We start from the raw sequence: 16,068 nt of genomic DNA on the forward strand, positions 1-16,068 counted from the left end.
CTAACGAACAAGAGAGATTTGTTGATGCTTATTCTACAGATCCACATGTCCTTCTGTCAAAACATGACGGAGACAGATGGCAGGACTTGGGTCCTTTCGTGGACAGATGTCAACGGGAAGGAGACTGGCAAACGACTTCCGACCCGAATGTGATGTATTCACCTACCTTGCATGCTTACAAAAAACTTTTTCAGTCTAACTTTCATGCGCAGCGTACAGTGCACTTGGTACCTCAACATTCCACACACACTTCACACCACGTGCTTTTGTCGGAGGACGCTCTGACGCAGTATCCAGCCTTACAGGAAGTTCCAGCTTCCCTGTGGGCCACACACAAATATGATGTAGGTTTGATCAAAGGGTGTGACCCAGTGGTCATCACGCCAAAATCTGACTACAGACCATGCAAACAGCAATACCCTTTAAAGAGAGAAGCAATTGAAGGAATAACACCGGTGTTTAACTCTCTTTTGAAAGCAGGAGTCATCGTCCCATGTGACAACTCTCCAGTGAGGACTCCACTCTTCCCAGTTAAGAAAATCAGAGACAAAGGACAGCCAACAGAATGGAGGTTTGTCCAGGATCTGCAAGCAGTAAATGCGGCGGTCCAACCACGCGCGCCTACGGTACCGAATCCCTACACCATTCTTTCTCAGGTTCCGCCCAAGGCTAAATTTTTTTTCAGTAATTGATTTGGCCAATGCTTTTTTCAGCGTGCCCGTCCACAAAGACAGTCAATTCTGGTTTGCTTTTGAATTCAACGGAAAGTCATACACCTTTACCAGACTGTGCCAGGGGTATTCAGAAAGCCCTACAATCTACAATATGGCACTGAAAGACAGCCTGGATGATCTTGTCTTGTCCCCAGGCACCGCCCTGCTGCAGTACGTTGACGACTTGATGATCTGCACTGAGGATCAGGAAACTTGCGCAGCAGACACGATCAAGCTGCTGAAACACCTGCATGCTGCAGGACACAAAGCATGTCTGTCTAAATTACAGTTTGTACAGACGGAAGTCACCTTCCTAGGTCACATCATTACCGCGGAAGGAAAATCCATTTCACCTAAAAGAGCTGAAGCTATTCAGAACCTGCCGTGCACATACAAACAGCTTATGTCCTTTTAGGCATGTGCTCTTATTGCAGGAATTTCATTCCTAACTGCGCCGTCTTGGAGGCTCCGCTTAGAGCTCTGATGCAGACGTCTTCTGCATCCACCACCCGCCTGATGTGGACGTCTGAGGCTGAACAGGCGTTCACTGACCTCAAACTAGCTCTTCAGTCGGCTCCTACTTTGGGTCTGCCTGACCCTACGCGACCTTTCACCCAAACAGTGGATGAGAAATCAGGTTGTATGACCTCTGTCCTTCTACAGGATCACGGAGGGCGTCCACGCCCTGTAGCCTATTTCTCTGCTAAGCTTGACCCAGTCGCTGCGGGGCTCCCACGATGCCTCCGAGCAGTGGCTGCGGCAGAGAAAGCCGTGCTGGCATCACATGACATTGTTGGGTATTCTGATGTCACCCTGCTGGTTCCTCATGCCGTGTCTTTGATCCTTTTGGAACAAAAAACATCACATCTTTCTACAGCCCGATGGCTTAGATACAACACCATCCTACTGGAAATGCCAAACATCACTGTCAAAAGGTGCAATGTGCTTAACCCAGCCACTTTGTTTCCAGGCCCTGACGATGGCGAGCCTCACAACTGTGTTTCGGTGTTGAACCAGGTCTGCACTCCGCGCCCACTCTATCGGAGGTGCCAATTCCTAACTGTGACCTCGTTCTCTTTGTTGATGGCTCCGCCTCTAGAGACCCTGCTTCGGGCCACTGTCAGGTTGGATATGCAGTCTGCACCTCTCATACTGTTTTACAGTCTGGCGCTTTGCCAGGACATTACTCTGCTCAGGCTGCGGAGTTGATTGCACTGACCGAAGCCTGTAAATTGGCTGAAGGGAAGTCTGTTACTATCTACACAGACTCCAGATACGCTTTTGGCGTCACACATGACTTTGGTGCTCTGTGGAAACACAGAAAGTTTTTGAAATCTGATGGCAAACCTATCTTGCATCATGATAAGGTTGCTGATCTGCTTGATGCAATTCTGTTACCAGCTGCAATTGCTGTATGTACTGTAAGTGCCCTGCACACACTGGGGGCACTGATCCCATCTCTGCTGGAAATGCACGCGCTGATGCTGCTGCAAAGGCAGCTGCCCGACTCCCCCTTCCTTTTGTTCCCTGCCTCTTATCCTCCACCTCTACCCAACCTCCCTCTCCTCCCTCTGCTCTCCCAGATCTTCAGACATTCTCTACCCCACAGGAACGCAAGCTCTGTCTGACGAATGTCGCCACCAGTAGCCATGCCCTTTGGTATGGGCCCGACGGCAAACCTTGCCTACCTAAACACTTTTTCCCTCATTTCGCGAAGTTGACAAATGGATTAGACCATTTATCAAAGGGGGGAATGTTAGATGCTCTTACAAAACATTGGTACACTAAGGGATCAATCTATGCACAAAAATACTGTGAAGCATGTATGACATGCGCCCAACACAACCCAGGTAAGACGACTGCCAAACCACTGGCAGCTCATCCACCACAGGAACAGGCGTTTGACCATTTAATGCTGGACTTCATCGAACTAACGCCAGCAGAAGGTAAAAAGTATTGTTTAGTGATTGTTGATATGTGGTCAAAATGGGTGGAGGCCTTCCCAGCTAAACATGCTAAGAGCCATGCAGTCACCAAAGCCTTGCTGACAGAAATAATTCCCAGATGGGGGATTCCATCTAAAATCAGCAGTGACAACGGCTCACACTTTGCAAACCAAGCCCTGGAGGAAGTGGGAAAGTTTCTGAACATCGACATCAGAAAGCACTGCTCTTACCACCCTCAAAGTGGAGGGGCGGTAGAGAGAGAGAATGGCACTTTGAAAAACAAACTGGCTAAATGCTGCTCAGAGACTGGTCTCAAGTGGACTCAGGCTCTTCCCATTGTGCTCTCATACATGAGAATGAGGAGAAGGATCAGAACAAACCTCAGCCCGTATGAGATCCTATTTGGTAGACCTCCTATGATGGGACTCCACCCTGAGACTGAGACTAGGATTTTACCACCTACTGAAATGTGCGAAGACGCAATGCTACAGTACTGTAAGAACTTATCCTCTGTTCTGTCCCAAATCTCCAAACAGGTGAAAGCGGCTCTGCCCAAACAGGCGACAGAACCACTGCACATCATTCAACCAGGAGACTGGGTGATCATTAAGGAGCTTCGCAGGAAGCACTGGAACTCAAAGCGGTGGCAAGGTCCCTTCCAAGTCCTTCTGACGACCAACACGGCTGTGAAGATTGCAGAAAGAGCGACTTGGATCCACTCCAGCCACTGCAGGAAGGTCCCGGCTCCGACAGACGACCCTCCATCTACATCTACACCACACGAGAAAACCACCACTGACGAAAAGAATTGAGAAGGACGACCCTCACTCTGCTCACACACGCACTGAGGCGAGGCTGCGTTGACCGTTCAGCTGAAGGTGTGAGCCAAGCGCCGCCTGAAGCTGCGCCGGTGAATCACACTATCTGACCATACATCTACACACACACGTTCCTGAGAAAACACACACACGAGCAGCCTTGAGTTGCCGACGCTGGACGACGTGTAGACTCTTCACATCACTGGGAGTGACAGTGACTCAGACGACATTGGGAGGAAACCTGGCAGTGATAACGAACCCCAAGTGTCTCTGTGATCAGCTGATCACAACCTGAAGAACCCCAAAGAACTGTCAAGGTGTCAACAAACAGGTTGGAAACAATCTAACGCTACTATTCAACAGGAAGAAGAAGACACTGATTGTGACCCTGTTGCTTTGATCCTTATTGTATGTTACTTTAATATTTGCTCTAAATTGTGTGGTTGATTTACATGTATGCCTCTCTGTGATTTTATCTACTATTTTTGAACGAAAACATTTTACGGTCCAGACTCCTCCACTGGCTGCATAGGGAAGCTCTAAACTCAAACACTCATACACAAATGAAATAAATCAATCAATCACACAAATACATAAACATAATACAAACAAACAATAATCAATAATCTGTGCTGTTGCACTCCTCCTATTCCAAACAATAATATAACTTCAAATTAAATACCGAACCGACTACAAACTCCCATTAATCAGTAGTTGAGGCCAGAGCTTTCAAAATGGCGCCTGGTTGTGAGGTCACTCTCTTTACCAAACCAATTGGAGCACATGAGGTGAGTCAATCAATGTCCATTTGAGTTATTTAAACCTGTAAAATAAAGTTACTTTAAAGTATGGTTATGGGTTGTGTTATTTAACAAATTGAGGCGCTAAGGAGTTCCATTAGTAATGGAGACCACCTCCATTACACTCTAATAATCATGTTTTGGCAACATGAAAGCTGGCTCTTTTAACTGGCCTCATGAAGATAATAAAAGTGATGAAATAATTCGCTCGTCACCTGTGCAGTTTCAATTAGACACATGTGGAAGAACAAACATGTTGCAGCACTATTGGGTCGTAGATCTGAGCGTCGTGTCATTGAGTTAAACAGGCACAGTCGACGATCGCTGTAAAGAGAATTACGATGATTATTGCCGCCGTTTACACAAAATCTAAAAGACGTGGCGTCACTATGTCCACTAGAAAACATGTAGCGGATAATATTTAGACGTTGTGGCCATTTGAAACTGACATAAGCAGCTGTAGTCCTACACAAACCGAGCTAAACGCCTTAACGAGGCGGTGCGCGCTCCTGCGTATGGGGTGCCAAATGTAAAAGGAGCACCTATAACTACAGAGGCAGCCGGTAAAAGTGTCTACCCCCACCGTGTTTAGGTTTCAAATCTGCCGCGTCAGTGCCGGGTTTGTACTGCGGGAGGAGTGTGTTACGTCCTTCTGGCCTGTAGGTGGCGATTGACTCCCACTTTTGGTCCTAAAACATCGTAGTTGCTTACGTCATATAGGCTCTTGTAGAACATCCAATGATCAGGTCTTTGGTGGCCTAGTGGTTAACGTGCATGGCCACAACGTTTTTTTTTTTTCCGGGGTTCGAGTCTGAGTGGAAGCAGTTTTTTTATTTTAATTATTGGAAAAACAACGTCTCATCATCATAATGTGATCACGAGATGACAACATTGTATTACTTAGTGCATGGATCGCCAAGACCATGAACCGCTGGTCGCGTTATAGTATGAAGTTATGAACGTAAGTAAATTATGGCAAATTATGGCAGTTTAAAACCGAAAATAAGAAGCTGAACGATGCGTCCTCCCGCGTGCAGCGTTCGATTTATGGCAGACAAGCTACTGTAACCCTGATTTCTCGCTGTTGGTACGGGCAATTTTCTTTACGTGGAATGCTTCTTTAATGCACCACACGGCAAGACAGTACGGCACATGTACACTTTTTTCTTTACGCCGCTCTTATCCAACGCGCGTCACCTTTTTCCTGTCCCCCGTCAACAAGGACAGGTAGGAACTAATGTTGATGACAAATAAAATCACAGTAGCTGAAATGTCACGTTTCCCAAACATAAAATAAAAAAATAAAAAGGAATACTAACTAAGGTTATGTCAGGACTCGGGCAGGCGGCGGACCCACATGCACAGCACGAAGGCACGATTATGATAAAGCACAGGTTTATTAGATACGGCAGGGTAAGGCAGTCCAGGTCATACACGGAAGTGTTCAGTGAGCGGTAAACAAGGGAGCAGGCAATCTCTGATTAAATGTCCAGGCAGGGTTCGGTACACAAACAGGCTCGGTAAAGGTACAAACGGGGATAAGGCAAACTCACGGTCAGGTAGTTAGTCCAGGTTCTTTTACAGGCAGGATACACGGAGCAAGGCAAAACAGGAACAGGCACGAGGAGCACGGACACGGAACACGAAAACACGGGAAACACGGGAAACTCGGAATGCTCAGGAAACACGCGACACTGATGAAACACGAACGAAACTTGGACTCTCAAGAAACACGACAATCTGGCGGAGAACTAAGGACACAGGTGGTGGTTAAATACACGGAGACTTGATTACCGATTACAGACAGGTGCGGTGAATGAACGGATAACAGGAAGTCTACAAAATAAAACAGGAAGTAGTGTGACAACAGGGCATGGCGTGAAACATGACAAACAGGACATGGCGTGAAACATGACAGTACCCCCCCCCTATGGCGCCTTCCACGGCGCCCACGGAAGCCCCCCCCCAAACCAGGGCGGGCGGAGGGTGGCCCCAGGAGGAGGGACCGAACCCCTACCCCACAAGGCACACGAGCAGGGTGGGTGGAGGGAGGACCGGAGGAGGGCCAAGGCAAGAGTCCATATAACAAAGTCCACGAACGGGGAAGAACACGAAGTCCAGGGATTCCGTCACGGAGGGTGACGGCGTGGCGAGACTCTTAGTGCCCTTGAACTGGGCCGATGTCCCCGGGGGCCACCCCGAATGGCAACGTCCTCCAGGCGGACGCTGATCCAATGGGCTGAGAAGTCGAGGCGGGCGTCGCCGCAGGAGGCAGCGCCATCCAGGCAGCAGGAGGCGCCGAGGGCGAGGCCACCAGTCCGGCAGCCGAGACAAGGACAAGGCAGGAACCAACGGCGTCCTCCTTGGACCACCGCGACGAGAGGCAGGAACCAGCGGCGTCCTCCTTGGACCACCGCGACGAGAGGCAGGAACCAGCGGCGTCCTCCTTGGACCACCGCGACGAGAGACAGGAACCAGCGGCGTCCTCCTTGGACCACCGCGACGAGAGACAGGAACCAGCGGCGTCCTCCTTGGACCACCGCGACGAGAGACCGGAACCAGCGGCGTCCTCCTTGGACCACCGCGACGAGAGACCGGAACCAGCGGCGTCCTCCTTGGACCACCGCGACGAGAAACAGGAACCGATGCAGATGCGGCCGGAGCCGGGCCGCCAGGAACCGATGCAGGTGCGGCCGGAGCCGGGCCGCCAGGAACCGATGCAGGTGCGGCCGGAGCCGGGCCGCCAGGAACCGAAGCAGGTGCGGCCGGAGCTGCGACGGGAACGACCCCCTCCTGGGGGTCGCCAGGGACTGCGGCTGGAGCGACCCTCTCCTGGAGGTCCGCCGGGACTGCGGCTGGCGCGACCTCCTCCTGGAGGTGCGCAGGCACTGCGGCTGGCGCGACCTCCTCCTGGAGGTGCGCAGGAACTGCGGCTGGCGCGACCTCCTCCTGGAGGTGCGCAGGAACTGCGGCTGGCGCGACCTCCTCCTGAAGGTGCGCAGGAACTGCGGCTGGCGCGACCTCCTCCTGGAGGTGCGCAGGAACTGCGGCTGGCGCGACCTCCTCCTGGAGGTGCGCAGGAACTGCGGCTGGCGCGACCTCCTCCTGGAGGTGCGCAGGCACTGCGGCTGGCGCGACCTCCTCCTGGAGGTGCGCAGGAACTGCAGCTGGCGCCGCCTCCTCCTGGAGGTCCGCAGAAGCTGCAGCAGGCGCCGCCTCCTCCTGGAGGCCGGCGGGCGCTGCGGCTCCGAGGGTGACAGGGACTGGAACGACCTCTCTCGGGCCGACAGGAACGAGGACTGGAACGACCGCCACCGGGCCGACAGGAACGGGAGCGGCCTCAACTTGGCCGACGGGAACGCCCTCAACTTGGCCGACGGGAACGCCCTCAACTTGGCCGACGGGAACGCCCTCAACTTGGCCGACGGGAACGCCCTCAACTTGGCCGACGGGAACGCCCTCAACTTGGCCAACGGGAACGCCCTCAACTTGGCCGACGGGAACGCCCTCAACTTGGCCGACAGGGACAGGAACTGGAACGACCTCAACTTGGCCGACAGGGACAGGAACTGGAACGACCTCAACTTGGCCGACAGGGACAGGAACTGGAACGACCTCAACTTGGCCGACAGGGACAGGAACTGGAACGACCTCAACTTGGCCGACAGGGACAGGGACAGGAACTGGAACGACCTCAACTTGGCCGACAGGGACAGGGACAGGAACTGGAACGACCTCAACATGGCCGACAGGGACTGGAACGGCCGCAACATGGCCGACAGGGACTGGAACGGCCGCAACATGGCCGACAGGAACAAGAACGACCCCTAACGGATCGACAGGAACTGGAACGGCGTCCCCTCCGGAGCTGGCATGACAGCTTACAGCTGCCGAGCTCAACGGGGGAGACGTCGGGCCTGATTGGGTGGAACTAACAGTTGTCAGACGGACGGTGCCCTCTGACTGGGACAAGGACTGAGCGTGACTGGACCGGACTGGGGCGTGACTCGACTGGACTGGAACATGGGCTAGACTCGGCTGGACCAGAGCGTGACTCAACTGAACTGGGACCTGGACTGGGCTCGACTGGACTGGGCTCGACTGGACTGGGCTCGACTGGACTGGGCTCGACTGGGCTGGGCTCGACTGGACTGAGACCTGGGCTGGGCTCGACTGGACTGAGACCTGGGCTGGGCTCGACTGGGCTGAAACCTGGGCTGGGCTCGACTGAACTGGAACCGGGACTGGGCTCGACTGAACTGGAACCGGGACTGGGCTCGACTGAACTGGAGACTGAACAGGGCTCGACTGAACTGGAGACTGAACAGGGCTCGACTGGACTGGAGACTGAACAGGGCTCGGCTGGACTGGAGACTGAACAGGGCTCGGCTGGACTGGAGACTGAACAGGGCTCGGCTGGACTGGAGACTGAACCGGGCTCGGCTGGACTGGGGACTGAACAACACACGGCTGAACTGGGGACTGGGCAGCACACGGCTGAACTGGGGACTGGGCAGCACACGGCTGAACTGGGGACTGGGCAGCACACGGCTGAACTGGGGACTGGGCAGCACACGGCTGAACTGGGGACTGGGCAACACACGGCTGAACTGGGGACTGGGCAACACACGGCTGAACTGGGGACTGGGCAACACACGGCTGAACTGGGGACTGGGCAACACACGACTGAGCTGGGGACTGGGCAAAACACGACTGAGCTGGAGACTGGGCTAAACACGACTGAGCTGGAGACGGGGGACCGCATGAGAGCAGGAAGTCCTCCCAGCGGAACAAACATGGAGCTGGGCAGGTTGGTGCAGACACGACGGTCCGACGGGGCTGGGAGGAGGAAACCGAAACCATCGGCGGTGCGACTGGCGCTGGCGTGGTGCGGAGCGCGTCGCTTAACTCATCGTACCTCACGCACAGCCGCTCATAGAGGCGACGAACACTGGGGCGCTCTAACGCGCTGTCATCGTCCTCCAGCGTCAATATCGCCACCTCAACGGCGCTGCGCTGGTTCTCCGGGTTAATCGCCCGTCGGTAATCCTCCGCGAGGATCTTGAAATAATCACGTAGGTCGCTGGGTAGCTCGGCGCAGGTGAATTCCATACTCCCTCGGGAGAAGAATATTCGCCGTACAAAAACAAGGAAAAAAAAGTCACTGACCTGACCGGAGGCTAAGTGCTGGCTGGGTCCAAGACTGGCCAGATTGTTCTGTCAGGACTCGGGCAGGCGGCGGACCCACATGCACAGCACGAAGGCACGATTATGATAAAGCACAGGTTTATTAGATACGGCAGGGTAAGGCAGTCCAGGTCATACACGGAAGTGTTCAGTGAGCGGTAAACAAGGGAGCAGGCAATCTCTGATTAAATGTCCAGGCAGGGTTCGGTACACAAACAGGCTCGGTAAAGGTACAAACGGGGATAAGGCAAACTCACGGTCAGGTAGTTAGTCCAGGTTCTTTTACAGGCAGGATACACGGAGCAAGGCAAAACAGGAACAGGCACGAGGAGCACGGACACGGAACACGAAAACACGGGAAACACGGGAAACTCGGAATGCTCAGGAAACACGCGACACTGATGAAACACGAACGAAACTCGGACTCTCAAGAAACACGACAATCTGGCGGAGAACTAAGGACACAGGTGGTGGTTAAATACACGGAGACTTGATTACCGATTACAGACAGGTGTGGTGAATGAACGGATAACAGGAAGTCTACAAAATAAAACAGGAAGTAGTGTGACAACAGGGCATGGCGTGAAACATGACAAACAGGACATGGCGTGAAACATGACAGGTTACACTACTACAATTTAAAAAAGTGAATAAGGATGATCTAGACCAGGGGTCTGCCACCGGTAACACCCACGTTTTAAATAAAAAACAAACAAACACTGGGAGCCGCGGAGGGCGGCAATATTATATTATTTGAGAACATTCAACATTTGTTTTTTAATCCAAAGAAGACATAAAAGTCGGGGCTCAGAGATCTAACCGATGATAAAACATTGTCAAGGCATCGACAAGGACGGCTAACTCGCTTTTCCCTGCTTCAAACAGCTGTTTTAACTGAGAGCAACCCGTGCGGCATCACCGGTCAATCTGGAAACGTATTCATTTTTTTTGTAAATAAAAATCATGTTTGCCCTGTTCAAACCTGGGGAATAAAAAAGATTCTGATTCTGAAAGCGGCTGAGCAACTTCGTAGGAACACATTTCATATGGTACAAGTGAAAGGGACACTAACAACCCAACGCAGCGAGGCTGTAGCAGCAGAGAAACGCAGATCTTTGTCCTGCGTGTTGATGCGCGTTTCCCTTCCCCCAGTGTCCCTGCTCTGGGACGTGGGTGGCCACGCCCACTTTCATTCAACAGACGGACATGAAAGGAGTAATAACGAAATAAACAGCTGGTTAACTTCATAGAAACACGGCTGTAGCTCTGCAATGACTTTATGTGGTACAGGTGAAAGGAGTATTAACGAAATAAACAGCTGGTTAACTTCGTAGGAACACCTTGTAGTAGGAACTGGTATATTTAGAAAACCCAGTAGTCCTAGTGTTAAGATGTGTGAACTGGGGAGGAGACGGCAACAGCGACGGAAGAGCGACTGAATAGAGTTGATGTCTTCCCCGCTGACAGGCGCATTCATTTGATAATGCACGTACCTTGGCTGACAGTTCAGTTGAAAACCACACTGAATCTTTACAAACCGTCCCTGAATAACATCTATGAACTGCAGTTTCTTCCTTGATTATCCATGATTATTATGAAAGAAGCGCAAATCTTCGCCAGTCTAAATTGTGCAATTAATACTGTGTTTACAATAAAGGTAATAAATGATAATAATAGTATCTTCATTTTAAAATGCACTGCATATTTTAGACGAATGTCGAAGTGCTACAAATAACTTAGATCAAAAAGCTACGATAAATACATGTGTTTATTTTTGCAGAGTAAACGTATGTAGAACAAACTACTTGCTGCATTAATGAGTCTTAGACCTGCAGCTGATCACGCCGCCCGATGCTGCCAGTCTCCCACGGAGCTTTGTCCTGAAGCTGAAGTATTTCTCACCTGCTGATCGAGTAGTAGCAACACATTAGCATGTCTATGCGCCTCTACGGGGGACGGGAGGGATGAGAAGTTTGCCTTTGCGCCTCTGAGCAAACATGAGACAAGCAAAAGCTTGGTCGAACTCAGATTCAAGTCATCCGAGTACGAAACACATCACATATCATTCGATCTCGTGTTTCATTCGAGCGGCAGTCTGGAGCTCTCTGCTACGACTGCTGCCCCGCGACCCGTCCACGGATGAGCTTCCATTAAAAATTAAAAGCAGAGGTTTTTTGTTTTTCGTTTTTATCTAAACGAAAAAACAGCTTCAAATTCAAGTCCGTGTGTTTTTGTTAAAAATATTTTTGTTCGGTTTATTGGTTTGTAATGCGGTGCTTTTATTCAGGATAGATAGACAGATGGGAAATCAAAGTTTTGAAACATACACGGGCCGAATAAGTCACATCAGCCACTCATTCAGTTACAATGACACGCACAGTCTAAAACAAATTCTCGCTACATCTAGTGCGCCACTCCCCCGTTCCTCTCGTAGCCTGCATTTGCACATCCATACATTTGTGTATTGGTCACTCTCTGTCTGGACACATGACTCCGAAACACGTCACGTGTTTGTGTAAGAGGTTGATGTCGCCACCAAATTATAAGCAGAGGTAACGAGAGAACGACTTTTTGTTTTCCGTTTGTCTCTAAACAATAAAAACATATTACCTCTAATTCCGTGTCTTTTTTTAAAAAACAAATATTTTTGCCTGTTTTATTGGTTTGTAAGGCGGTGCTTTGATTAAAATCCATTTGCCGCTCAACGAAAGAGAAACGAAAACGCCGGTGAAAGTGGCTGGATGGACGGATGGGAAATGAAAATGTTGAAACGTACACGGGTCGAATAAGTGATCTCAGCCTCAGTTACAATGACACGCACAGTCAAAACAAGTCAAACTGCAGTTCTGCAGACACAGAGTAAACGCGTAGGAACAAACATGTTGCTGTAATGCGTCGCTGTAGATCTGCTGATTTCTTGCGTCCTGTCAAAATTACGATCGACAACTGCTGTAAAACAAATTCCTATGATTATTACGGTTATTTACGTAAAATCTACAACTATTGGAAAACATTCATTAACAAGTCGTGGAAGTTTAAAACCTAAATAAGCGTCTGTAGTCGCAGATGGACTGCGCTCTACGTCTTTACTTGCGCATTCAAATTATATTAATTAAACCGCGACGCATAATCATGGTATTATGTGAAGTCAATATGTTGTATCAGATGTTAGAGCGGCGGGTGTGTACATATTTTTAAGAGACGCCTTCTATTTAAAGACACGAAAAAGCTGAGGAGAATAAAAACAAGAATCTGTTGCTGCTGTGGCGCTGCCTGTTTTAAACCAACAATTATAACTTCGCAGTGAATAGAAAACAGCTAAGCCATTAACAAGTTGTTGCCCTTCACACTCCCCATGTTTTAGCACACAACAGATACTTAATAGTGAAATAGGTCTGGTGTAATATATGTGTGTTACAGGTAGAAATGAACAGTCGGACCTCAGTTACGCTGTAGTGCTTTGGAGGCTTCTAATCAACGCTGCGCCACCTGGTGGTTAAAATGAGACTAGCGTCCTGATTTTTTCCAGCCGGCTGCAGGATTAAAAATCTTTAGTCAGCGACGCACTCGCTGCGCCGTGGCGACGCGGCGGTACTGCAGTAAAAACCCTAGTCACTTTGAACCGCTGCCACTGTAGTTTTCTCACATTTAATTAAATGTGCAAAAGTCTAAATGTTAAGTCTAAATGTTAAGTCTAAATGTTAAGTCTAAACGTTAAATCTAAATGTTAAATCTAAATGTTAAATGATCAAACTGAATATTTAAGTAGACTCCACCCCCTATGATTCTAGAGCAGTGACGCGAACTCAAACACGTCAAACAGTACGCATAGCTCCGCCCACATCTGACTCTGGATCGGTGGACGACAATACTGGAGAGAAGCCTGAAGTCGAAGCCATCATGGCCGCCAGCTCCGACTCCCTCCCTAACTATACTAGCTAGCCGAAGTTACGTCCAGGATAACAACAAAAGTTTCCAGATCAGATGTGGGCGGGGTTTGCGCGCACTGTTGGAGGTGTTTGAGTTCGCGTCTCTGATCTGAGACCAGTGCTGTTTGAGGGTAGGGGTGGAGTGTACTTGCACATTCATGGATATTCAGTTTAACATTTAACTATACACATTTAGATTTAGACTTTTGAACATTTAACTAAATGTGAGAAAACATGTTATCATTTAGTTAAATGTGAGAAAACTAGTTATAGGTTCTCCTTTTACATTCAGCACCCCATACCCGTGCGGGGCAAGCAATTTCTGGCAGACAGTCACTTTGTGGCATGACACTGGCAGTAAAGTTCTGGCAGACAGACAGAACACCAGCAGCACGCAGACTTGGCTGACGGTGGAGGAATGACACTATTTCTACACTGTTTGTCAGAAAAGCCTCGGCGGCACTTGGCAGCTATAACGCTGGGTCCGCCATTCTGTCTGTCTGCTGGAGTTGCAGGAGTGGACTCTGATTGGTTAGGAAAAACGAACCTCGGCCAATCAAATTTGAACAATGCTTTTAATTTTGAAACTTTTGTAGCGTGTTCACAGATCTTGCAATGCATTCTGACTGTTTGCTGTCGCATTTGAATAAAGATACCTCTGTATAAAAGATAAAGATAGGTGTATGCGTCTGTGTTTGTGTGAGTTGGTATGCGTGTGGTGCAGTTGGAGTGTGGGGCGTCTGACCCTCCCGCCGGGGGGAGTGTTTGCCCCTGGTTCTCATGGGGCGAACAGCGTTGACCCACGGTGGCCCACTCTGACCTCGGGTGCTGTCTCTGTGGCTGCTGCGGCACCTGCCCTCCTGGAACTGAAGGTGTGTGGGCTCCCTGGCTGCTAGGATTCCTTCCTCTGCTTGCTGGATGGGCGTAGTGGCCGAGCCCCTCACATCACCCTGGCTTCCACAAGTGGCATTGTTCATGCACCAACGTCTTCCTCACCCTTTGTGTGAATAATATCAAGCTACAGCCTTACTAACCTTGTAGTGGGACACTTTCCAAATCCAACTGTAAGTATTACTGATACTTATCACTACCAATATCAATGTGTGAATATGTCATGACTTTTATTAAGTAGTATGGGATATGTATAACAATGCACATGTGTATGTATATGATATGTATATGTTTGTATGAGTATGTGCACATACCTTAACACTATTATTGGTATTAGTATTAATCTCCAAGGTAAACCACAGTACAAAAGTTGTTTAGTTATGAATGTGTTAGCCTAAGGTACATCCCTGCTTCTTATTCATTTTGCTCCGATTGTTTACTTAACAGATTTGCTTGGTTTCAGCAGCTGGTTGCACCCCTTACCCCCCCCGCTCATACACACCCTAAAGCAGAAACCTAACCTGTCCACCAACACAGCAACATCACACATATTTTAGATTAGCTAAATAAACCATTAAATAAACCATAAATCAACAAGAGTATATATATTCTATATATACTCCTCTTGTTAAAGCAAGGCTGTCCAACACAATATGGCATTCAGCGTAAGATATGCTGCTTGCTAAACTGCTGGACAGAACAAAAAAAAAAAAAAAAAAAAGAAAAGAAGAGATAGATACCTCTAAACCACGAGAAAATGAGATGCAATTGATTAAGTCTTTATTTAAACATCTTAGCATACTTTTCATTCTAAAGAATACTTGACTTCAATGTCTCAGTAAGCTTTTTACATTTTCATTCCATAAAACCCTGTAGCTCGTCCACACTGCCCCTGTCAATGTGTGATTTTCACTCCCCATCAGTAAACGCTCTGTTTTCTTGGCGTGTTGCAAGTGAAGCTGCACGCCACAACTACAGTATGTGCGGATGAGGTCTGTCTTCATTGGATGAGAAAATTTACATTTTCAAAATGTGAAAAAAGGGGAAATGCATTTCTACCGTGCTCAGTGTGTGTATATGTGACCCATAGAGTCATAGGAACACTCCAAAATGTCTAAAAAGTGGATTTTGCATGATATGACCCCTTTAAATTCTGTTACTCCTCTTTGATTTGTTTGTGACTTGTATAGTTTAGGTGGTAGGGGAGCAGACAGTCTCTATGTGACAACTAAGACTAAGAGGGGGTGGCGGCTGTAGAGATCATGCAGAGAGGCGTGTAAGACTGCAACTCTGCGTCCTGTGTTGTCACAGAGTAGGGAGACCAAGCAACATGACCATATTACTACAGAGCAGAGAGGCTTCGTCCAACGTAGGATGGACGTCGTCTCTTCTAATCAGCACCGGTTTTCCCCCCAAAACTGCTCTAATTAGCCATAAAGACAACCAGCGGTGGAGCGATATACATGTCATCGCTGGTCACATTGGGGAGGGGTCCAGAGAAAACTACGGAGTCCGACGTTGTTTTGGCAATGGAACACACCGACTCAATGTTGGTTTTAGTGACTTCCGATTGGCGTAAGCGAGCGTCAATAGCTCCTGCGTGTATTACGATCTTAGCGTACTTACGCTTATCCTTAGACAGGAGCTTAAGATAAGACTCAATGCCCACTCTGGCCCCAGGCAAACACTTATCAATGACCGCTGGATTCTGTAACTTTACGTCAATATTAGTAAACTCAACCTGATATCAATACAATACATTACACAAACACATTTATGAACAT

At 49.2% G+C, this 16,068-nt stretch overlaps 1 protein-coding gene across 1 annotated transcript; it reads left to right on the plus strand.

The window, feature by feature from the left end:
• Positions 1-254: 254 nt before the first annotated feature.
• LOC129604007 (uncharacterized) lies at positions 255-4,387 on the plus strand (the record flags this gene model as incomplete). Its single annotated transcript, XM_055508282.1, has 2 exons — positions 255-626; positions 3,196-4,387. Coding segments are annotated over 2 exons (648 nt in total), but the record flags the coding sequence as incomplete, so codon positions are not given.
• Positions 4,388-16,068: the final 11,681 nt, after the last annotated feature.

The sequence above is a fragment of the Betta splendens genome, chromosome 1 (genome assembly GCF_900634795.4).
Source record: "Betta splendens chromosome 1, fBetSpl5.4, whole genome shotgun sequence".
Classification (NCBI taxonomy): domain Eukaryota; kingdom Metazoa; phylum Chordata; class Actinopteri; order Anabantiformes; family Osphronemidae; genus Betta; species Betta splendens.